Here is a 26406-nt window from a genome sequence, read left to right on the forward strand (position 1 = left end):
TGCAGAGAGTAGATGGAGAGAGAGTTCACAGGAATTATTTTTAGTAAAGATTAGAATCTGAACATCATGAAGGGGAAAGAACAAAAAGCAAGGAACATTTTAAGTACTCCTTGAAGAAGAGCTCCAAGTTTTAAAAAATTACTGTATATAAACAAATTTTATTCTGCATCTTTGAACAAAGTCTGCTTTAATGTTTGTATGCGTAAGTCACAAATTGTATGTGAATGGCTTTATTCTGTGAACTAATTATAATAGTCTAGTCATTAAAAAGGTTACTCAATTAAGGCTATTACTTATACAATGTGAACCTCCTACAAATTGAGTTTACCTTAAACTTTGATCAAAATGCTAGTTTTATTGTCAGTATCACAGTACAAAGATGACCTCAGAGTCAACATTGCTCCCTAAAATTACTGGGTAGCTTTCAGAATGTACTTTAAAAAAAAAGCCCTTCTCAGATGTATGTTTAACTTTTTAATCTTAAAAATAAACCCAAGCAAATTCTGATTAATCCCTCCTGATGCACTGAAGTAAAAAAATAACCATCTTCCCAACAACAAATAGCACAGGTTCTGTTTCTTTTCTGATAAGAGTCTTAAATACAAAACAGTTAAATGTATAATAGTGTTGACTGGCTGCTACAAACCAGCCCAGTTGATATATAAGGCAGGTAAAAGACGAAAAGTTAATTTCTTGGCTGAGTGATTCCATCTTTAGCTGTGGGGCACAGTAGAAAGTCTTTCACGAAAAGTAGCAGTTGATTCTTCTATCAATCTGCAGCACACACACTCTTCCAAGGAATGTATTAAATATGAAAATCATAACATGTTATCATCTCTTTCCAGCTTCAGCCGAGTCAGCTTTTCCTAATGAATGCTGCAGCCTAAGGGACAAGTGTGCTGCCAGCAATGCAACTTCCCTGAATAATATAGAGTTGGTGCCATTTTACTTATAACATTATCCACTAACTGAGGGTTTGTGCACACATTCACAAGTGACTACTCTTGGCAATGTGCTCCAAGTTATTACAAGACATTACAGCCATTTAATTCAAAAGAGCTTTACTACCTTTATTGATGGAATAATCTGCTGTGGATTTCAACTGCATCATTTATTTGATTATACTACAAAAGATCAGAAGCCAGCAGTTACTATAAAAGGCTGATTTCATTGTTCATTATTTTCAGCTGTGCAATAGAAAACATTTTTGCAACTCTAATCGTCGATAATTTCATATAAAAGCATCAAAATTTTGGTATCAAAATTTTAAATAACTTCTTTGGCTTAACCTAAATTAGGTTTACTTAAAATTGTTATTTTATCATGAAGCTCTCTTTATTACAACTTAATCATTTTTATTTTTCAGACTATTCTTCTCATTGAAATGTGTCATTTTTACATGAAAACTGATGTTTCACAAATGTCGAGTTTAAGAAAATAAAAGTGAAAAAATATATTATCCAGAAGGCACCACTCTTTTAAATAGTGTGTTTCTCTCACTGGCAACAAATAACTGATGTATCAGTAAATAAAAACTAGAAGTTGAGTTCAAATTCCACCATGGCAAATTGTAAAACTGAATTCACATATCTCATAATCGGTGGACTAGCACCAGAAAAATTACCACGAAAGCTGTCACATTGGTTTAAGAGTCCAACCAATGTGCTTCAAGGAAGCTTACCTATTACCCTTCACATGACTCTAGTCCCCACCACGTGGTTGACTCTTAATGCCTTCTGAAGTGACCTTGCATGACAATAAGTTGCACACAAGCATTGCTACAAAGCAAAGGGCCAAACAGCAACTTCTTATTCAAAGGGTAATAAACGCAGCCATGACAATACCATCCACATTTCAAAAACAAACATAAAAGCAAAATTAGGTGCAAATCTGAAACCAATCTATAGACCAAGGGTAATTATGAAAAATTGAAAAGGAAACTGTAAAATATAAACTGTGAAATAAACTACATGAAGAAATTACACAGAAGACACAGCACAGGCACAGGTTATTTGGCCCAACTGATTTAAGCCAGTGCTTATGCTCCATACAAGCCTCCTCTGACCCTTCTACTTCCTATTACATTATCACCTATTTCTTTATCCTTCAAGCATCGCTTCCCCTGAAATGCATCTATGCTATTTGCCTCAATTACTCTTTGTGGTAGCAAATTCCACATTCTAGTCGCTCTGAGTAAAGAAGTTTCTCCTGAATTCCCCATTGGATTTATTAGTCACTATCTTATATTTATGGCCCTTAGCTCTGGCCTCCTCCATAACAGTAAACAGCTTCTCAAAGTCTACCCTATCAGACATAATTTTGATGATGTCTATAAGGTCACCCCTCAGTCTTCTCTTTTCTCGAGAGAAGACCAACCCCCCTGCTCCCACTCACATCTGCGCCGTTTCAATCTTCCCTGACAGGTGTAACCATTCAGTTCTGCTACTATCCTTATAAAGCCTTTTTGGATTTTCTCCAGTGCCTCTACATCCTTTTTATAATATGTGCCCCAGAATTCTTGCAAAGGCATTCAACAAAATGGCACACCAATTTTCTAGTGTAAATAATATGTCTATCTAGGACAAGATATTGAAGGTGTAGAGATCTCCATTTAGTTCAAAATTTGTTTTTATAATTTAAACTAATTAGTAAAACGTCTTACTTGCTGTCATCAGCTAATGTTGTGAATCATAGAAAATGAAAATACATCCAAATAATGAAATGGGAAATTTTGCCAAGAGAAACCAATAGCAGAATGTTTCCTTCAATAAACAGCAATGAAATTTAATTAAAACAATAACAGCATGAACCAAAACAAAAACAAAAATACCTGGAAAAACTCAGCAGGTCTGGCAGCATCTGCGGAGAGGAGCACAGTTAATGTTTCGAGTCCGAATGACCCTTCAACAGAACTAAGTAAAAATAGAAGTGAGGTGAAATATAAACTGGTTTAAGGGGGGGACGGGACAAGTAGAGCTGGATAGAGGGCCAGTAATAGGTGGAGTTAATCAAAAGATCTCACAGACAAAAGGACAAAGAGATGTTGAAGATGGTGATATTATCTAGGGAATGTGCTAATTAAGGGTAGAAAGCAGGACAAGCAAGGTACAGATAGCCCTAGTGTGGGTGGGGTGGAGTGAAGGAATCAAAAAAGGCTAAAAGGTAGAGATAAAACAATGGATGGAAATACATTTAAAAATAATGGAAGTAAGTGGGAAAAGAAAAATCTATATAAATTATTGGGGAAAAAAAGGACCCAGACTTCCCTGTCACTTGCCATTTCAACACTCCACCCTGCTCTCATGTCCACATGTCTGTCCTTGGCCTGCTGCAATGTTCCAGTGAAGCTCAACGCAAACTGGAGGAACAGCACCTCATCTTCTGACTAGGCACTTTACAGCCTTCCGGACTGAATATTGAGTTCAACAATTGAGTTCAACAATTTTAGATCATGAACTCTCTCCTCCATCCCCACCCCCCTCCTTTTTTCCAATAATTTATATAGATTTTTCTTTTCCCACCTACTTCCATTATTTTTAAATGTATTTCCATCCATTGTTTTATCTCTACCTTTTAGCCTATTTCGATCCCTTCCCTTCACCCCACCAGGGCTATCTGTACCTTGCTTGTCCTGCTTTCTACCCTTAATTAGCACATTCCTTAGATAATATCATCACCTTCAACACCTCTTTGTCCTTTTGTCTCTGACATCTTTTGGTTATCTCCACCTATCACTGGCCCTCTATCCAGCTCTACTTGTCCCCCCTACCCCCCCATAAACCAGCTTATATTTCACCTCTCTTCTATTTTTACTTCGTTCTGTTAAAGGGTCATTCGGACTTGAAACATTGACTGTGCTCCTCTCCGCAGATGCTGCCAGACCTGCTGAATTTTTCCAGGTATTTTTGTTTTTGTTTTGGATTTCCAGCATCCTCAGTTTTTTGCTTTTATAACAGCATGAACCACTTTGGCAGACTAGTGACTAATAGAATGTTCACTCATATACCCTTGCCTTTCCTATTTTTTTCTCATTAACACCTCCGAGCACTAACTGGTTTACTACAAGGTTCTGGTTTCATGGATTAAAATTTACTGCTCACAAACATGAGGCTCCAATCTGCATCAATTTAATTATAGCAGTTTAAAATGTGCTAAGCGATTTACAAAGCTATGACATAAAATATTTTAACCTTTTTGAGCATATTCATTCCACCCTCAGCCCTCAGAGTGCAGCATTCAAACGCCATGATGGGATGCATGCAATGAAAAATGTCCCCTAACAGCATAAGCAAAATCAACAGTCTCAGGAGACAACAGGCAGAATTTTACAGCCCTGTCACAGTGGGATTGGGGCTGTAAAATGCAGCGAACCATTCAAAAGTCCATTGACTTCAGCAGGACTGGAAGATCCCGCCGATGGGAATGCAATAAAATTCCGCCCAACATTTAGTAGCATTCTTACACACATAATATTGTATCTAAGAGTGCTATAACTCTGCTAGATTAGGGTGTTGTGAACAGGGTTCAAATTGTTGTTAACTTGACGTAATTAGTTCATTTCCATCCACACTACGTGTGGTGCTGAAATCATATTGATTACAGACCTCTGTATAGCTGGCAATTCTTCAAACTTCTGTTTTTCAAATCATGAAACAATAATAAGTTGCACTTATGTTGCAGTTTTAAGGCAGTAAAACATCCCAAGGTGATTCAGAGACCAGGAAGGGAGACGGAATCTGTAGTTAGGGAATGTGGTAGTGCCAAAGGCAATGGTCTTCCAAAAGTACAACTGGAGAAAATTTTGGCTCATTCAGGGCTGAACAGCAGCCAAGCAGTCTAAAAACACAGAGGCAGTGCAGGAGTCAAGTGAGATAGCAGTGACGTAGAACTGGGCGTTGTCAGCATACATGTGCAACCTGACATTATGTTTTTGGATGGTATTGCTGAGGGACAGCATGTAGATGAAAAATAAGGAAGAAGCCAAGGACAGACCTTCAAAGGAACTAATAATATTGCTCCTACAGTGCCACTGGGACCACTGCTACTTAGGTGTTGTGTGTGTCTGCATCAAAATGAGCTGGCATCATACATTTAATTATTTCAATGGCACTCCTATCACTAAGGGCATGATACGCAGGCAGTCCCTTGAGGTTTAGGAACTGGAATGCGCAGCATTAGCAGCAATAGAAGGGCCGCTGACTGTCTGTATTTTGCTGCTGCTGTTTCCCATGATAAGTGGGATCAGTGCACAATGACTCTTTCATTAAATGGGTATTGGAGACCAAAGTAGATAAAGTACAGAGAGAAGGGTGGTCCTATTGAAAGGAAAGGGCCAAGCTGCAGGCAAAAAAATTGTTTTTGGCACAATTTGCCCTGAAATGTCCACTCCAAACTGCATTATTGGAAGAATGACTTATTTGCATAAAAGTCAGGGCCATTATGAGCCTAGCGCAGTAGGAGGAGGCGGGAACACTGACTCTGAGTGCTTCTGGGGACATTATGCTGCACCACGTGGATTAACACTAAGCATGCTCAGGCTGCAGAGATCCTGAATCTGATGAGTCGGCATACAGGTGTCAAGTATTGCATTGTTGACCTCAATATAAAAATTCAAAATCCTTTCATTCTTTTTAACTGATGCCTCCACTGCTGGACTCTCCTAAAATATATTTCTATAATCTTTCAACACAAGCAAAAAACACACATTATATCATTCAAAAATAAGACAAACATGACATTCAAAGGGGAATTTAACCAATAAAGTCAGTTCTTGTATTACTCATATTTCACTCCATTTTTGTTTTGTGAAGGCCCTTTGTCATTTTCTATTTCCTCTAGAGAGCAGTCTGTGATCATCTATTTAAGATGAATACCTTCCTGTGCAAAACCCAGTATCAGCAGCCTTCAAATGAGCATAATATTGAAACCCAATCTTAGATATGTTTACACATACTATATCAAAATAAATTTATACAGCAATACTTAAGCTGAAACGGGACAATGAAATATTACTTATTTCTTATTTCAATTGGTACCAAGAGCTGTCAAAATTAGAAAAATTCTAGTTATGAGATTCTCACAAATGCCACATACCTGAAGCATAGACAATTAAAAACAGCTAGAGCATGGATTGCTTGGAATAGCCTTACTTTACATCCAAGTTTGCATTCCAGTAACCATTATCGCATCTGTTTTAAACCACTTTATATTTCAACTTTTATTAGAGCATATTTACTCACCTATAGAAAGAGCTGCACTAAAAGTTGGAGGTAAGTGAGCTGCACTGCACTGATATGTTTCACTAAGTATACTGAGCATTGCTTTACCCAGCTTAGCAGCAATGCAAGCAAACAAGCAAAAAGTAGTTTCCATTTACATAATTGTAGAAATATCCCAATGCTTCATCCATAATTCATCATAAATATTGCCATAATTGTTCTTTCCTCTCATCAATTCTTTTCTTTCCCCTTTTCACTACCTCAGGAAGCTTTTTTTTGTTATTTTTTCACTTTGTGCCAATTCTTCTCTCCATAATAAAGTAAAATACAGGTCACCTCATCCACCAGGTAGAGGAGAAAGCTGCCTCAGCTATTTTTTTTAAAGCTGTGGTAGCACTGCCGCTTTTCATGTCAATGAAAAGCATATTTGGGTTCACAATGTGGAATTGGCAACATGACTGAAGAATCAGGGTGGTGACCTGAATCCCAAGTATTCAAAAAACAAACAATGAAAGAAAACCTCAGTAGGGAGTCTTACACTGCTTGGAATTCATATCCAGTATTATAAAACCCCAATTCAGTACAAAGCTGGATTTCAAAAGTACCCATATAGTCCACTGGCTCTCCTGGGATTTTACAGTTTTATTTTTCAAAGTTTTGAACATTAAGGGAAACTGGATGATCCCACTGCCTTCAAACATGCAAACTAAATCACCCAAGAAAGACCTGCAACTGTACATTCAAAAACAGAACTCCTTTGTCAGCTCAGTGCAGTTTGCAGTATAACTTGGTTCTTGATTCAAAATTGCACTCTGCAGGTACAATTCTCAAATTAGTGGCTGTAGGAAATCAGCATTCTCTATTAGAATTCTTTCTTCTGTTTGTGTACTGTTTACAGTGAACAAGCAGATGCTGTGGGCAATCAAACTTGTTCCAGGAGCTCTCATCTTACATTTCCTGTGAAAACAGTTAAGTACTGTACATCTCTGTACAGTTACTTAGTAAAGAGCTAAGCAAGGGGTTCCAATATATGAACAACTTGGACTGCACTGCTGCAACCAAACATAAATGTCAGGTTAGTCTCAACCGACATTTAGCAAAACCCAACATGCCTAATCTTTCTCATGCCATAAAAAGTAAATTGAAATGATGCCTGTTGAAGAGGTAGCAAAGACAAAGGGAAAAGAGGAGAAAAGAGAAAAGTAGACGGAAAGGGGGAAGAAAGTGAAGAACAGAAAAATAAAAGTGAAGTGAGAGGGTGGTGAGGGAGAGAAAGAAATAAACATCAGCAGAGAGGAAAATGAGAGAAAAATGCAGCCATGAAGTAGGAGCAAAGAAAAATGGAAGAGAAACATGAAGAAATTAAGAAATATACTGGAGGAGAGACAGCAAGAGAAAGGAGAAAAGTAGGCACTAAATTGAAAGGGACAGAAAGAGTCAACCGGAACTGGAAAATATTGAGACTGAGACCAAGTGAAGAAGGAAGTGAGAAAAAAGCAGAGGAGAGAGAAAAGAAAGGTGTGTGAGAGAGAGAGAAGTAGGAAAAGAAAAGTGCCAAGTAGAAGAGACAGAAACACTTTTTTTTTGCTTTGCAGACTACTATTACTACCCTAGAGGGATGTGAGCCAATGGTTCAGATAGTTTTGTTCAAATGTATTATCAAGAATTAGAATTGACCAGAAAGCACTTTGAATGAAGGCATAAGGGCCCAGCATTTTGAGAGAATTCATTCATTGTCCCTTTCATCATTGTGGCAGCAGTTGCACCTATGATTTCTCGTGCCAAGAATCACTCTGATGCCTCTATTTGCCCTTGTTTTCTTTTCTGGAGAGATTGCACTGAAGAGTCACACTGCTTGTCCAACATCCATTGGATGAGCGGAAATTTCCTCCAATTAAATATTGGGAAAATCACACCATCACAACTCCATTTGCTAGCCACCGACTCCATCCCTCTCCCTGGCATCTGTCTGTGGCAGAATAAGAACATTTGCAACATTGGTATTGCATTTGACCTCACGATGAACCTCATACATGTACTACACCAGCAAGACTGCCTTCCATCTCCATAACATTGCTAGTCTTCTCCTCTACCTCGGTTCATCTGTTGCTGAAACTCTCATTTGTGCCTTTATTGCCTTCAGGCCTGACTATCCCAATGTACTCTTAGCCAGACACCCTTCTTCTACCGTCCATAAATTTGAGATCGTAAACATTCTGCTGCCCATATACTAACTCACACCCATCATTCCTGTGCTCACTGGCTCCCAGGTTGGCAATCCTTCACTTAAAAAAAAATCTCATCCTTGTTTTCGAATCTCTCCATGGCTTCACCCTTCAGTATCTCTGTAATCTCCTCTAGGTCCACAACCTACCAAGATCTTTGCACTCCTTTAATTCTGACTTCTTGTGCATCCCCAATTTTAATCATTCCACCTTCAGCTGTCTCTATTAAGAGCTCTGGTAATCCCACCCTAAACCTCTCTACTCCTTTCTCCTCCTTTAAGATGCTCCCCAAAGCCTACCTCTTCAGCCAAGCTTTTGGTCATCTGTCGTCCTGCTTCCTAATATGATTCAATGCCAAATTTTGTTTAATAATGCTCCTGTGAAGCGTCTTAGGACGTTTTACTATGTCAAAGGCACAATACAAATGCATGCTATTGTTAAATCATTCATGGGTATAAGATAGGAATTCTTAGGCAGGAGAACATGAGATTGTGAACTTATGTAGCAGCAGTTAATAGATTTGCTGGTATCCTGAGACAGTGGATTGGCTTACAACTTAGGTGTTGCAGTACTCTAGTACCAGCTCTCACAAAGTCATAGAGGTTTACAGCACAGAAAAAGGCTTTTCAGCCCATCGAGTCTGCACCGGTCAAGCAAGCACCTAACTATTCTAATCCCATTTTCCAGCACTAGGCCCATAGCCTTGTATGCCATGGCAAAGCAAGTGCACATCCAAATACTCCTGAAATGTTATGTGGGTTTCTGCCTCTACCACCCTTTCAGGCAGTGAGCTCCTAATTCCCACCACCCCGGGTGAAAAAATTCTTCCTCACATCCCCTCTAAACTTCCTGCCCCTTACCTTAAATCTATGCCCCCTGGTTCTTGATCCCTCCATCAAGGGGAAAGGTACCTTCCTGTCTACCCTCTCTATGCCCCTCATAACTTTATACGCCTCAATCATGCCCCCCCCTCAATTTCCTTTGCTCCAGGGAAAATAACCCCAGTCTATCCAATCAGTCCTCATAATTAAAACTCTCCATCCCAGGCAATATCCTGGTAAATCTCCTCTGCACTCTCTCTAGTGCAATCACATCCTTCCTATAATGCAGATTCCAGAACTGCACGCAATACTCTAGCTGTGGCCTAACCAGCGTTTTATACAGTTCCAGCATAACCTCCCTGCCCTTATATTCTATGCCTTGGCTAATCAAGGCAAGTATTCCCATATGCCTTCTTAACCACCTTATCTAACTGCCCCACCACCTTAAGGGACCAGTGGACATTTACACCAAGGTCCCTCTGATCCTCCGTACTTCCCAGGGTCCTACCATTCATCGTGTATTCCCATGTCTTGTTTGCTCAGCCCAAGTGCATCACCTCACACTTATCCAGATTAAATTCCATTTGCTACTGATCAGCCCATCTGACCAGCCCATCTATATCCTCCTGTAATCTAAGGCTATCCTCCTCACTATTTACCTCACGCCTCACTAATTTTCGTGTCATCCATGGACTTACTGATCAACCCTCTTACATTTAAATCTAAATCACTTATATATACCACAAACAGCAAGGGACTCAACACTGATCCCTGTGGAACCCACTGGACACAGGCATCCAGTCACAAAAACACCCCTCCACCATCACCCTCTGCTTTCTGCCACTCAGCCAATTCTGGATCCTATTTGCCAAATTGCCTTGGGTCCCATGGGCTCTTACCTTCGTTATCAATCTCCCACGCAGGACCTTATCAAAAGCCTTGCTGAAGTCCAAGTAGACTACGTCAAATGTATTGCCCTCATCTACACATCTGGTCACCTCTTCGAAAAATGTAATCAAATTGGTCAGACATGACCTCCCCTTAACAAAACAATGCTGACTGTCCTTGATTAATCCCTGCCTCCCCAAGTGTAGATTAATTCTGTCCCTCAGAATTGCTTTCAATAGTTTCCCCACCACTGAGGTTAGACTGACTAGCCTGTAGTTCCCTGGTTTATCTCTTCCTCCCTTCTTGAATAATTGGCTGTCTTCCAGTCACTTGGCACCTCTCCTATGGCCAGAGAGGTATTGAAAATTATTGCCAGCGCCCCTGCTATCTCCTCCCTTGCCTCACTCAACAGTCTGGGATACATTTCACCAGGCCTACTCAATGCCTATTTATTCAAGTATTCCTTTTATGTTGGACAGAGGATCAGGATATAGGAAAGATAGTACAACAAACAGACAAATGTCTCAGCATCAACATACTTTCCAAATAATGATTCGTGGAAGTATGAAATGACACCCTGTTGATACTTGAGCTAGATTAGTGGCAAGCATCTTAATTATATTGTGAACCAAACCCAAAAATCTGTCTGTGTCCAGTAAACAACAAAGTTCAACAACTTGCTGTTGGGCATTCATCGGTGTTACGTAATTTGTAAGATTCGTACTGCCAACTATGTACGAGAGCATTGGTCCTTGCCAAATTTACTCCAGGCCAAACTTGCAACACAAAAGCATGGACAAACATGAAAGAATACTCAAATGCTTAGGCAGAGTGGGTAAAAGACCTTAAGTACAAAGCCATCCAAATTGGTAGGATTTGATAATCCAAAGAGCTGACAAAATAAAGAAGCAAAGCTAACAAATCGTTAATTATAACCTGCTATGTTGCTTTGTGCTGTTTTTTGGCACATTAAGCATTCCACAACAAATCCAGTATGATTAGATGCAGAATAAAGCTCCCCACTACACAATGTTATGTTTTAGTTCCAACCTCTAACTAGAATGCCCTATTACACTAATATGTCATTTTTCTCTTTCCCATACCAGCTAACCTGCCTGCTTTTCTGGGAAAGATTGCCAATTTAGTGGCAATTAGATTAGTTATGTGCTGTGTGCCCATGTCCACTAAGGACTGGATGGAAAATTCCCAAATTGATTTCACTTGCAAGAGAAAATGTTCATACAATCAGTTTGTGCAGGATTAGAACCCAGGTCATTGAGGTAAAATGACAGTGTCTGGCAAAAAAATAAAGATTTGCAATCCTCTGTGATTCAAAATATTTTTTTGCAATTCAGAACATGAAATATCACAAAAATATTTAACAGAAGGATTCTAAGGTAGGAGGATCAAGAACAATTTCAGTGATCAAGGAAGATGCCTCTCTTATTTATGTATCAGCTGTCAACTACTGAATATCATGCAATAGAAAGGTTGCAACACTGGCTAAGCATATACTCTGGATGTCAACCAGACATATGTTGACTTATTGTGTGGGAGTGAACAGAATGACAAAAGATTACCGAACAGGTGCATTAATTAAATTCCCTGGAGTAAGAATGGAAGATGCAAGTTCACATATTATTTAATGCAGATGTCTTTTGGACCAGATGTCAAAAAAAAGTTCAGATTGATATTAAACAGTCTTTAGCACTATTTGAAGAGGAGCAAGAGATTTTCTTAGTGACCCGGCTAACATTCCTCCCACAGCCAAGACTACCCAAAAGCAGATTATCTAGTCATTCATTCATTTGCTGTATGTGGGATTTAACCATGTGTAATGTGACTGCTGCATTTATCGGTATAATAATTGTGACTACACTCCGAAACAAATCCATTCATTGTAAAGTGCTTTGGAAAGCTTAGTGAATATGATAAGTCACTGTATAAATGCAGGATCTTTCTTCTTGTTAATGTGTAAGACAAGAAATTTATGCCATTGTTTAGGAACATCATGTAATATGCACTCATATCTAATCTTGTTAAATTGCCTCTTTTATAAATCAGGAGTGGGAGCCTAAGGGAAATGGGGAGAGTTAAATATCACAGTTTTTAAGGAGTGGAATAACAACAGGCTTAAAACAGCTGAAAGGAAAGTGCTTTGCTCCAACAGCAGCAAGATATTTAAATTACTTTGAGGTCCATGATGACTATAGTAAGCCTTCTGTAACTGGAACAGTTTTCTGTTCACTTTCAGCTCTTTGTTAACATAAAGGTGGCAAGTTTGGTTGACAGAAATGCAATGTTGTCCTTCACCTTAAAGGAGAGTCATGGATTTTTGGATTGGAATTCTGGCAATTCATCTTACTTATGGGTCACCTTATGCATATAAATATGGTAAACAGCCTGCAACAGCACCAAAGAAGTAGCAGCAGAGTACACTGCTTTTCCTAAGATTGACAGAAGTGCATTGTCAGAGCAATGTTGAGAAGCTTAATGCTGAAAGTAACTGATGGCATCCCTGATCCAAGAAGGCTTAGCACTGTCACCAGGTGCAAGTGAATGGTATTCCAATCTCCAGCAATGCCATCTTTTCCACTGATGAGCACATAAAAGCTCATCCTTGAACTGTACTGATGGTACTGCTTTTTTATGGATTTACTTTACACAAGTTAAAAAAGCAACTTACAATTTCAAGGTCAAATGTGAAACATATGAATTTTAGAATCCATTGATTCCATAGCAGTAATAAATTAAAACTACTGGAAGTCAAGCACTTCCTTCTAGAAAGGAAAGAAGAATGAGTGAACATGTCATCCCCGAGATAGCCTCATGCCCCTCCTACTGGCTGGCTGAATGAAGCACAGATGAATGCATGGGAACAACAAATCTGCATTTTCCATTATATTTTTATGCATAATCTTTATAAAGAAAAATTCACAATAAACACTCACAATGACATGAAGTAAAATGCAAGAGCACCAAGTGAAAGCTAACACTCTAAACCCCACTTGAGCTCTGCAGGCTTCCCTATCAAATGGACCTTAGACAGGATGCAGCTAAACAGGCATGGTCTGACATACCTCAAACCCAATCATTCCAGTCAATGATTTAGCATGCCATTAAGCCCACAATCAGCACAAAGCCCTCCAAATCCATCCCCCTCTTTGTGAGGCATGTGCTTGAGAGGCTGTGGGCCACATGTGATGTGCAGACGAGTATACTTCTCATTATTTACAGCATGAAGATGGGCAAATGGTATTTGGTTGAGGATAGCATATTGGCTGTGCAATTTTAAATGAGCTGAAGTATATGGAGAATAAAGGATAAGAGACTGGTCAGAAAAGCACTGGAATAACTGAGTCTGGAAGTGTCAAAGGCATGGATGAGGTTTTAGCAACAGAGAAATAGAGATGGGGTAACACAGGTAATGTTCAGAGGTGGAAGCAGGCATATTTTACATGCTTATGTAGAGTAAGAAATTCAAGTCAGGATTAAACATTATGGATCAGCCTGAGACAGCAATCGCAATAACAAAGCCTCTTGTCGATTAAACATCTCTGAAACATATACCAATACGACCTCTCTATTTTTCTACTTAGACCTCCATGAAGTAGTCATAGTACATCCTGTACCCAAGACTGGAAAAGCATCATATGCCTTCACAGTGAGAGACAGAAGAATGAAAATAGGATTTGAAGTACCGCAAAAATAGTAGATCAACCAATACCTACAGAAAAGTTATAAAAGCTATTATAAAAGTTATTACAGCCTTGCCTTTACCTGTGTTGACCTGATCTTGAAACATGCAAATCTGCTAAATTTGCACGAATATATCAAGATTCATTATATGATTATAGACTCCTCTTAGTGTCACATGAACAATAAATTACAACGGTACATGAGCTCCAAGATGATTTTTCTTTAGCAAAAAAAGACATAATTGAAAAACTTTTCCAATCTTACTCGTTCCAGACTTGCTTCCTTCTCTTTCCCTTGTGACTTCAGGTTCTTACTCCAAACTGGAAGTAATCTTTCGATCTGTTTTTCATATGCCATCTACGATACACAATAATATGTAGGTATTACTTTAACCTTTCTCTTTATTTAATCTCAGTTTTGCTTCAGTAACAAAAGCCGCACGTTAGCTGTGATTTCTGGGGTCAGCCTCAGGTGAATACTATGGCTCAGCTCCATTGGAAACATATCCGATTGTGAGGTTATCCATGTGGAGCAGGAAATACCATGCTGATAGGTGGTACACATGGTGGAAGTGGCAAAAGGTTTGCTCTGAACTTGAGGTATAACTTTTAGGGCTTCTCTTGTAAACTGAAACCTCTGGGTGTATACTCTGGTAGGGGAGTATTGGTGGTGTGTGCATCATGTAACTAGTGCAGTCTCATCAGTTTGGCCTCATTGTATTGCTCTTCCTCTTCCTCCAAGAAGCAAAGATACAGACTAATGGGAAATCCAAGGAAGGTATTGAAACTCATCAACAGACAGAGGCCAATGGCAAAGTAGGTAGTAACAGTGAAAACAAAAGCAATAATGCTTTTAACAGCATCACTAACTAAATAAGCTTGTCATTTCAAATTTACCTTTACCTTCACAATAATGTCTGGTAAATTTGTATGCCACTTTTATATTGGCATGATTAAAACTCAGATTTGATGAGGTTGAAAATTAGACATATTATTTCTGCCTCACTTTCTTGAGTCCTTGCAAAAATTGGGGTGGGGGGGAGGCACTTCCTCCATCTGCTAAATATGATGGCTAAAAATTGGTAACACACTGCAATGGGTATAGATCAGGCATAATGAATATCCAGCCCACTTTCCACATCTGTCCACCTAATTGTTATCACTAAATCAGGCAGAACATGGCCAAAAAAAGCTTAGTATGCATTACCATTTCAAGGCCAAAAGTGATAATGTGCTGTATTAAATATTGCAAAATGATAATGAAGTTCCACATGAGACAAGTAAATGTGTACAGCTAAAGCTCCCAACTTAATTATTTTAATGGTTAAGTGGATATCTAAACTTTAGCTGCCTTGATAATAATATTTCAGAATGTTTTCACTATTCTACCTTGTAACTGTCCTCTCATTTGTATCTACATTTTAACTAGAAAACTGTACTCGGCAAATGTGTAATTCCTATTTGTCATGTAGACTAATTTCCAAAGTATTTTAAACTGGTCTTGACTCTTCTTAAAATAATCCCAACCAATTTCTGTCAGATCTACAGTTGGCAGATGCATTATCAGTTTCTGTTGAAACCAGATGTTTTACAACTATCCAACCAACTGCTTTCAAACTGTTAGTCTGCTTCAGCTTAACAAATGGCTCCCCACAAAGCTTTGAAGACTTTGAGCATTAAAAAGGTACAAAGTAAGGCAACAGCTGCAGAGGCATAAAACATGTTTGAGTATTTAAGTAGACAGGTAAAACATAAATCGAAGGGAAAAGTTACTGATACTTTATAAAACATTAGTAATGTCAGAGTAGACATGTTGCCATGCATAAGAAAAAATCTAGATACAGGGGAAGAATATTCAAAGAAAGGCAACGTGATGATTCCAGATTTTGAAGCTAAATCTGTTCTTATTTAAAATAAATGGGAGGGATAAATGATTCAAGTTTACTTGAAAGTCATGACGTGATTAAAATTAAAAAGGCTGATCAGTTCTACTCATTTTGATCCAATTTGAACAGAAACAAAGTTTCTCTTTAAACCTACTGTTAAACTAAGTATAAGATATCGCTTTTTCACACTTTGTATTAATATAGAATCATGTTACAACACAGAACCAGGTCATTGAGCCAATCAAGTGCAGACTATTATCTTGCTTCACACAAACTACCATGTTAATCACTCCACCACACCCCCACCCCCAACATCCCTTTAATATTCCTCAAATATCTATCAAATTTTTAACTGAATTTATGCACTGTGCTTCAACAACAGACTGCGAGAGAGAATTCCACATTCTGACCACCCTCAATTGAAGACTGTTTTCTAACCTAGATGGCACACTCCATACTTATGTAGCAGACTGCCATCTAGTGCAGTAAGCACTAAACTCAATTAAATACTCAAGTGGGAAGTAAATCAGTTCATGATTTAGCAAAGCTTGCAAGAATAAATACGTGTTTGATGTAGGAAAATTCTGAGAAGAATAAACTATGTCCGATGAATTGCCCTTTGGGAGTCCTACATTCTTATTTTCTGATAAACAATCAGGGGGATAAAATTATTTTTTTAATGAAAAATGGTCAATTGTCTATTTTTCTCCATAATTAACAGCCAAGTAACAAAACTCTATTCTCAGAAATCACACATTTTAAAATTGCATGATTGTAGAATTTCATTAACAGGTCAGTAATTACTGAAAAAAAAATGAACATTTTTGTTAAAACGGTAATTTCGCCTCCCCTAAATAATTGTTTGACTTTAGCTGTGGAAAGAAAAGCTATGAAATAGTCAAGGAACAAGTGAGAGTAAAATAAAAAGTGAAAAAGAATAAAAATCAAAAAGAGTAATACGATTATTGGGGAAGGCGGCAAAATTGAAATGTTAAGCAATCAATGGCAGACAAAGTTGCCCTATGACTGCATTAAGTAACACTAGGAACCAACAAGAAAGGTTTGGCAAGTGAGTTTGGTATATATGATAAAACTGCATAAACTAAGCAAAGCAGATTAGCAGATACAGGACAGTATTACATTTGTTTCAGGCCTCTGAAAATTGAGTGTTTATTTTCTGGGAAGTATTTAGGTGAAAGACCAAAGTCCACAGTGCATGAAACTGAAGTGCAGTGCAAAATATTTGATCAGGACTCAGAAACTTCATACAGAAAAGGTACTGAATTAGATAACGGTTGAAGTGTTTTTTATGACTTCAAGTGATGTTTTAGACTTAATTAGAAGGACTGTTACGGATAATTGAAAAGCAATTAACAGCTGATGGACTTTGGTTAGTAATTTTGCTTTTTCATACATTACAGATCACACAGCAAGTCAATGGTTTCAGCCTAAGACTGTTATTTTAATATCAGTGATTTCTGAGGAAATTGCAGTGTTACTCTGAATATATTGGCCCCTAAATAGCACTAAAGTATCACTTTAATAAAAAGCAAAGCGTGACTTACAGAATATGAATTTATTTCTCTACTATTTTCCACTACAGATTTTATAAGTAGCACCAATAAAGTGGTAAATGAATTATTTTATCTTGCAAACACACACACACAAGTTTGATGCTCTAAACTCCCTCCGAAAAATCCTTCCAATACTTATATTTGTTGCCCTTTCCTCAAAAACCTTGCAGTTTTCCAGGATTAATCTCACAATGAATACGCATGGCAGAGAATGCCACTGAAAGTATGCAAACGCTTTAAAACTTGCTTTGCACTAATGGCCCAGGAAGCATCCAGCAAGTACCAGATACTGCAAGCAGAGTCATAAATATAAACAACAGAAAGATCTATTAAGAGTAATCAGGCCATATGGCTAAATACACTATCAGATATATTACAGAGCCACACCAACTACAAGAAATTTAGGTCTAGGCTGTGCTTAGCTAGCTGATCAAATGCAGCTACAGTTGTACAAGTGTCCTTCATCAAAGCAAACAAAAGCAAGGTTTCCAGTCCTGATTACTATCCAGTGACTTGTGCTGTTAAAATGTGGCTCCTGGAGCCATACCTTACCAAGAGGAAATGAGAAAAAATTGGTATAAAATGTAAAACTGCATTTATATTAAGAGGACTGTTAGTATATAACGAGTTACATAAAAACAATATAGATCATATTCTTAACAGTCTATGCTCATAAATAAATATTTTTTCTGTTACGAACAGCTATAGTTCTTACATTTTCCAAACTTCAAATAATTCCTTCTGTTAATTTATAAACTGAACAGGGTAATAATTACACTAACGATTCCTCCTCCTCTAGGTACCATGCTCCAAAAGGGCTTTGGCGACCTTGGCCCTTCATTGGTTTGGTCCATGATTATGCTTGGCAAAGTACTGCAGAAGTTTGCCATTGCCTTCGGCCGTAACTCTCCCACTCTTACTGCCTGCCAACAGGCACTTTGGAAGCATTTACAGATTGATAACCAACGTGTTTGGCCATTTTATGGACACACCTTCCGTGGCCATCAAGTCCTGGAGTGCGACTTCTGGCCCAGAGATAGAGACGTTATACACTAGGCCACAAGACCGCCTATACTAACCTTTGCATAGGTTAAAATAAAATTCAGTGTTACAATTAACTGAAGTAAATGCACCAATTTGTCCTAAAACAGCTATTAAACTTATTAAGGAGATGATGAAAATGTTATCATTGCAATAGAATTATAATTTCTAAAAATTTAGTTGAAATCAAAAAAAATCTGTCTCCCTACAACCTTTGGTGTTAGCTTATAAAAATGATTATTTTGAGGCATCCAACACCGTACATATACCTACAAAATATTGCACCATTCTGCTCAATAACATTCCAATTTTTTTGGTGAACAGTGCATTCTGTATTAGAACACAAAAATACATTCTCCAAACTTAATAATTTATGAAAGAGAACTCACAGAATTTAAACTTACTCTCTGTAAACATACAAAAGACAGAAGATATGATTTACAAAAATCCTCATGAGCCAAAACACAATGGGAGTTAAATTTGGGAGCAACCATCACATATATGCAACACAGGTAAGTACTCTTAAGTGCTAGCATAGTGGCATACAGGCAAGTGATTGGATCATATCACAGGGTTTAGTGCGGTGAGCAGATTGTGTTGTTTGGGACAGGAGTCATCAGTAGTTCCGAAAACATCAAGGCCATGGAAAGAGTCATTGGGTTGAGTAGAGCAACAATGATCAGCATGGAAATTGTTCTTCACTTATTGCATGCTTTGGATTGGTTTTCCCTGACACAGGCAGGCCCAGCTGCCTCAGGCCAAATCAACATTGCAGAGTGGACCTGAAGTAGGCATTAGGACCCTCATTTACATATGTAACTGCCCCAATTGTGACTTCAGGCATGGGTACTAGCTTCTCCTTGCCCAATTTTATGATTGAGGCGCTTCTAGCCAAAAGTGTGCATGCGTTTCCTGCCTGCCATTTTGGGGCCTTAGGAGGTCACATCACACCAGAAAAATGGGTGCTCTGGAGCCCAATTTAACTCCAATACCTTTTTGCTGAGTAACTGCACAACATTGGAAAACTATAGATTATAGTATATTTTTATTTACTTCAGTAAACTACAAAAAGTAGCCTGAGGAAAAAAGTAACTTCTGCAACTATAAGAAATTGTACACTTGAAGAATTCCTTAATGAAAATAATATTATTATATATAAAGTTTTGTTAAAGCTCAGAGGTACTTCAGGTTTTAGCATCTCCCATGATATTGCTCACATTAATTAGAGATTGACTAGTTTGAAACAGCATTGTACAAAGTGCAAAAGGAAAGGCTCAATGAAACTGATCATTCAGCTTGGGGGAAAAACTGCCAGCAGAAACAGCTGGCTGCTGTCCAGTGGATGATGATTGGGAAATCCACTGAAGAAGCAGCAGTTCGTGCTTCTGCAATGTGATGATCGAAGAGACACAACAGCATAATACAGACATATCCACATGGACACAAGACTTTAAAAACATAGACAGATAAATAAAAGTGGTTCCTATCTTGATCATCAGGATTTCAGTTAAAAAGAAAATCTCCCTTTCAGAAATGCTAAGTTAGCCACGATGTGTAAGTTTCATGCTGTTCTGTGCAGGAAAATCCTGAAGTTCCATTAGTGTCACTGGAGTAATTACTCTGAACGTTGACAGTTTTGTCATTACCATCACAAAACTTGAGCCTTTTAGTCTGTTGCTGCTTGGCCTGTTGAGTGTTTCCAGCATTTTCTGTTTATATTTCAGATTATCAGCATCTGCAGTATTTTAACTTTGTATTATGCTGGGATAATTCTTAGTGAAGCATGCTATCTTTACTTTTCATCTATTGTACTACTTTGAATGATGAACAAACCTGATTCACTTGCTGGCCTTCATGCAGTCCTGATATCAGTCAGACATCTGTTTTCAGAAGTCAAATGGACAGTGATTAAGTAGGGAACAGAATAAATTGCTTTGAGAGGAGAATTTTTAATTTGTGCTTTATTTTCCTTAAATAATGTATTTCTTGCTGTCTTTGAATTAAAATTATTCCAACAGGACCAAATTCCAATGTTCTACATGTACAGCTTTGATATCTGCATAGTAAATTGCATGCAAGTTTATCCTTTCTCAATCCATTGCACCCATCAGATGAGATAAATGTAAATGGTGATGGTCTTCACCTGCCTCTTCATTACACTGCATTCGAAGACAGGGGTTTACAAACCGGAGAAAAACAGAGGAGCAGCTCACAAACATCATCTGGATATAGTTTGTTTGAGGCAGCCTTTTACTTTTTTTTAAAAAAAAGCTGTCTGCTGAAAGGGTTAGCTTCTCTGCAGAACACCAAGGAGTGGAGCAAATCATTCTTGGAAGCATGCAATTGCGTCACTTTACACAATTTTCTTCAAAAAAGGACTTTCTCAAACAATCGAAGATCTGGACACCATTTTTAAATTCTCTTATCTTAAATTTTGTACTTTTCCTTCCTGTTCTGATTCCTACACATCTATCCCTGGGAATTAAACACAGCACAACATAAAACAAAGAATCTTCACTGACATTAACACAAAAAGAAACATTCTGCACCTTAAATTAATCTTTTACTTGTTTCCAAAGCCTTTTTTAAGCCTTGTCTAAAATTAACCTTTTCTGATACACTTCAACCATTAACCAGAATCAATTTCCAATTCACACAGTTGAACATATAGAATTTAAAACTGCCAAACATTATGTGCATCTTTTAACTGGAATTAAAGACTCCTATATACACCTCAACATTATAACTACAAGTTTCACTATGGACATTAGCAAGACTTCCAGTTTACAGGTTAACAGGTTCATTAACCTTAAAAATGCCAATTTAATTTTAATATTGCACATGCTTCAAATTAAATAAAACCTTCAAAAGCAAGAATGCTTTAAATAATTTTCAGTTGGATTTCTGCCTGGCATCTCAAGGACTCACTAGATTTTAAAAAGGCAACATTCATTCTAAACTAAGTATATTGGTGTAACTCACTTTCCATGTTTTAACTTTAACTCAACAATCACATTCATACTGTTTCCATGAAGACATACATGCACATAGGTGCCTAGGTAAAAAAAAAATTAAAAATTCATTCATGGGATGTGGGCTTCGCTGGCTGGGCCAGTATTTATTGCCCATCCCTAGTTGCCCTTGAGAAGGATATGTTGAGCTGCCTTCTTGAGCAGTCCGTGTGGTGTAGGTACACCCACAGTGTTGTTAGTTAGGGAGGGAGTTCCAGGATTTTGACCCAGCAACAGTGAAGGAAGGAATGGTGATATATTTCCAAGTCAGGATGCTGAGTGACTTGGAGGGGAACTTCCAGGTGGTGGTGTTCCCAACTATCTGCTGCCCTTGTCCTTCTAGATGGTAGTGGTTGTGGGTTTGGAAGGTGCTGTCGAAGGAGCGTTGGTGAATTCCTGCAGTGCATTTTGTAGATGGTACACACTGCTACTACTGTGCATCGGTGATGGAGGAAGTGAATGTTTGTGGATATGGTGCCAATCAAGCGGGCTGCTTTATCCTGAACGGTGTCAAGCTTCTTGAGTGTTGTGGGAGCTGCACTCATCCATGGTAGAAACAAGCCTAATGCCTTCAACATTATAAAAAAAGAAAACAAAGGGTTAAAGACCTTACAAATCTTTTGCATACACAAATACAAACAGGTTCTTTCACAGCTTATCCATTCTCTCTCCAATCTTTTTTAAATCACTATATTCCAACTGTGAGCAACCCCACCTGATATATCCCCACCATCTATTCACTTCAAGGGGATGATGTCCATTAACTGTTCCTAACTCCCTGACACCTCTGCACGAAAACAAGCAGCAGTCTGTTCTTTCTCACTTATTACTTCAGGATACTACAGAGATATGGAGTTTGTGCTTTCTCAGAGGGAAGAGGGGAACACATGGCTGGAAGGACTGGGGAGCCGGGGGGCTGCATAAGTCAGTTCATAGCTGATAAAATAAAACTGCCAGTAAAACAAAGATCGATCTCACAGATCTTCTAGGCAGTCCACTCTGCCTGCATGGCACCAATTTCAGCCACAAAGTTCTTCCCAGCTTGGGTCTTCCTGGACAGAATTCCAGCCCCTTTCCTTAAGGACTTAGTTGTTTCAATGCAGGCTGTAGCTTCCACATAAACAGGGTTCCTCCTGTGCAATCATCTACATAATGAGACACATCCTTCTGGAACCTTTTCAACTCCCAGTTGTTGTAACATGCATCTACCAGGATCCCCTTTACCTCTGCATAGTAAGGCCGATTCTGGACAATTGTCAGTGAAAGAGACAGTGGCAGCTGTCCTAAATGCTTTCCAACTGCTCAGAAATCCAGCTCTTTGACTCAGCTTGCTGACTGCCTCCTCTTGCCAATCCTTCTTTTTTTCCTTTGTCGCTGCCATGTGGCCTCCACATTTTAACTTCCTTCCTGCTTCCAAGTCAAGGGTCACCAGATCACAGACCAGCATTTACTAAAACTGTAACTGATCCCTTTACAAGTGATACAAATCATGAAAGTCCTTATCAAACATTTTTTAATTCAATTAGATTCCCCAAACATTTTGAAGTAATTATAAATGTAAGATGGCCTAGATTTTAGATTTTATTTAGTAGGATTTAGTGTGCTTGCTTAACTTGGCCATTTTGTACTAACATGTGAACACGAAAAGAAGTTATGTTGGTGTTTCTATTACAACAAGCTAACATAGTATAGTACTATGAAGTAGTCACCGATTAGCAACAGGTGATTTTATTAGTAGGAAGTAGCTCAATTACCCTGTAATTGAAATATAAATAATTAATACTCAAATAAGTTGTATTTTGTACTTTTCCATTAACACCCCAATGAAAAGATTAAAAGTGCTGTCACAGAGACTGGGAAAGAAAGAGCCTGAACTATCCATGGGACCCTCTTGTATCAAGAACACACTGGCCTGACTGGCTCAGTCGTAGTTTGATCAATGGGTTGCCTGTATGCCTTAAAACAAGGGACACAGCTTGAAACAAGCCATTGTCTTACAATTAAGCCAATCTGCACAATTAGCAAATTAATCCTTAAAACATTACCGCTTTAAAATGCAAGGCCACCTTCCAAGGTGAGAAAAGCAAAAAGGAACCCCCTCCAAAAGGAAGTGTGAAGAGAGACTTGCTCTCGTCGGGACTTGGAAAAATTTATTAATATTGCTTCCAATCTCCACCTCTCCATCATTTTCACGTGGTCCATCTCTGACACTTCCCTTCCCTTCCTTGACCTCTCTGTCTCAATCTCTGGTGATAGACTGTCCACCAATGTCCATTACAAACCCACCGACTCCCACAGCTACCTCGACTACAGCTCCTCACACCCCGCTTCCAGTAAGGACTCCATCCCATTCTCTCAGTTCCTTCGCCTCCGTCGCATCTGTTCCGATGATGCTACCTTCAAAAACAGTTCCTCTGACATGTCCTCCTTCTTCCTTAACCGAGGTTTTCCACCCACGGTCGTTGACAGGGCCCTCAACCGTGTCCGGCCCATCTCCCACGCATCCGCCCTCACGCCTTCTCCTCCCTCCCAGAAGCATGATAGGGTCCCCCTTGTCCTCACTTATCACCCCACCAGCCTCCGCATTCAAAGGATCATCCTCCGCCATTTCCGCCAACTCCAGCATGATGCCACCACCAAACACATCTTCCCTTCACCCCCACTATCGGCATTCCGTAGTGATCGCTCCCTCCGGGACACCCTGGTCCACTCCTCCATCACCCCCTACTCCTCAACCCCCTCCTATGGCACCACCCCACGCCCACACAAAAGATGCAACATCTGCCCCTTCACTTCCTCTCTCCTCATCGTCCAAGGGTCCAAACACTCCTTTCAAGTGAAGCAGCATTTCACTTGCATTTCCCCCAACTTAGTCTACTGCATTCGTTGCTCCCAATGTGGTCTCCTCTACATTGGAGAGACCAAACGTAAACTGGGCGACCGCTTTGCAGAACACCTGCGGTCTGTCCGCAAGAATGACCCAAACCTCCCTGTCGCTTGCCACTTTAACACTCCACCCAGCTCTCTTGCCCACATGTCTGTCCTTGGCTTGCTGCATTGTTCCAGTGAAGCCAAACGCAAACTGGAGGAACAACATCTCATCTTCCAACTAGGCACTTTACAGCCTTCCAGACTGAATATTGAATTCAACAACTTTAGGTCTTGAGCTCCCTCCTCCATCCCCACCCCCTTTCTGTTTCCCCGTTCCTTTTGTTTTTTTCCAATAAATTATATAGATTTTTCTTTTCCCACCTATTTCCATCATTTTTAAATATTTTTAAATCTTTTATGCTCTCCCCACCCCCACTAGAGCTATACCTTGAGTGCGCTACCATCCATTCTTAATTAGCACATTCGTTTAGATAATATCACCAACTTTAACACCTATGTGTTCTTTTGTTCTATTGTTGGTGACATCTTTTTGATGATCTGCTTCTATCACTGCTTGTTTGTCCCTACAACCACACCAACCCCCTCCACTTCTCTCTCTCTCTCTCTCTCTCCGCCCACCGCCCCCCCCCCCACCCGCCCCCCCCCCACCCCACACCTTAAACCAGCTTATATTTCAACTCTTTCTTGGACTCGAACTCAAGTTCTGTCAAAGGGTCATGAGGACTCGACAGGTCAACTCTTTTCTTCTCCACCGATGCTGCCAGACCTGCTGAGTTTTTCCAGGTAATTCTGTTTTTGTGAAGAGAGAGACATTTCAAAGGACATCTACAGACATAAAAACCCAACACTCTAACCAAGGAAGAGATTAAAAATGCAAAGTGCTGAATTTTAATCAACAGTAAAGCCAATGGGAGCTGCTAACCAGCCAGATACACTCAACAGATGCACAAACCAGACCATCACCCTCCCCCAGCTTTGGAAGACAAAATAACCCATCTCCTGCTGGTTTCTACTATCTTGAAATGTGTCAAAGGTTTATGAAATGAAAGATCAAAATGTGATTACTTGTTCTACAACAATGCGAGACATGTTAATCAAATTCAAGAACAAAAACAAAAATACCTGGAAAAACTCAGCAGGTCTGACAGCATCTGCGGAGAGGGATACAGTTAACGTTTCGAGTCAGAATGACTCTTCATCAGAACTAAGGAAAAATAGAAAAGAGGTGAAATACCTGATCAAATTCCTTTGTTTGGGAATACACAGATAAGAGGTTCTTAACAGCTGGTGTTGCCAAGCCAGGCACAGAGAGTAGTCATCAAATTCACCTGGAAAAACTGCTGAAGGGAGCAGGAAGGAATCTCTCTCTCTCTCTCTCAAGTTAAGAAAAGCTCTATCTCTACAGTATAAAAATCCAACCCAAGAGATAGTGACTGTCCGTTGGAAAGAACCTCAGGAGAAACCCATCAATTTCTGGGAGATGGGTCATGGAATTAAAAGTAAGGAAACTGTCTTCAGCAAAGTGCAGTTACCTGAACTTCAATTCAACTCCAGGATTTTAAGACGAACCAGCTAGCTTCAAACTGCCACAACGTTCAACAATCTACGCCTCAAGGACACACAAAGGACATAATTGTATATTCTTTTAAGATTTATTTGCACTCTACCTTTTCTTATTCCTGATACATGTATGTATGTGTGTGTATGTGTCACTGCGTCTTTTATTCTTTTTCACGGTTTTAGTAGCTAATAAATTTGTTCTTTGACTCAAGAAAACCTGTTTTAATTGGCTCCTTTTTAAAAAGTAAATACATTTGGATTGGAAAAGGCACCTGTGGTGAAAAGAAATTTCAAAAGCCTTTGTTGCAACCAAACGAAGAGGCTGAATAAAGGGGAGCAAGTTTGTTCCTCCTCACCCTCCTAACATAGAGGAAGATTAGTGTAGATTTAATTGAGGTGCATAACGACAAACACCCTCTTCCACCAGGAGGGCAAATACAAACCATATGGTGGCATCCTAGATTAAAGCACTGACACCTCCTGGATTATGTCACTGTCTGGGTCAAAGGTCTAAGTGATGTCTTTCTCACTCAATCCTAATAGGTGGCTGATGCCTGCTAGGCAGATCGCAGACTTGTTCGAACATCCACCC

The 26406-nt window shown here is 39.1% G+C and overlaps 1 protein-coding gene across 7 annotated transcripts in view; it reads right to left on the minus strand.

Annotated features, from left to right (window-relative positions):
• The window catches only part of kiz (kizuna centrosomal protein), a 196178-nt gene that overhangs the window by 138566 nt on the left and 31206 nt on the right, over nt 1–26406 (minus strand). For 5 of the 7 annotated variants that reach the window (XR_005942403.1, XR_005942404.1, XM_041182932.1 and 2 more), the window contains one exon: nt 14116–14208. The exons of 1 other annotated variant lie outside the window; for it this stretch is intronic. Coding sequence is in view for 4 of the 6 variants with exons in the window: in XM_041182932.1 (XP_041038866.1) it covers nt 14116–14208 (93 nt within the window). In the remaining 2 variants the exon portion in view is untranslated. Of the gene's footprint in view, nt 1–14115; nt 14209–20184; nt 20225–26406 lie in introns of those variants that run through there. One more of the 7 variants, XM_041182936.1, reaches the window with a different exon arrangement.

Source organism: Carcharodon carcharias, chromosome 2 (assembly GCF_017639515.1).
Source record: "Carcharodon carcharias isolate sCarCar2 chromosome 2, sCarCar2.pri, whole genome shotgun sequence".
NCBI classification, from domain to species: domain Eukaryota; kingdom Metazoa; phylum Chordata; class Chondrichthyes; order Lamniformes; family Lamnidae; genus Carcharodon; species Carcharodon carcharias.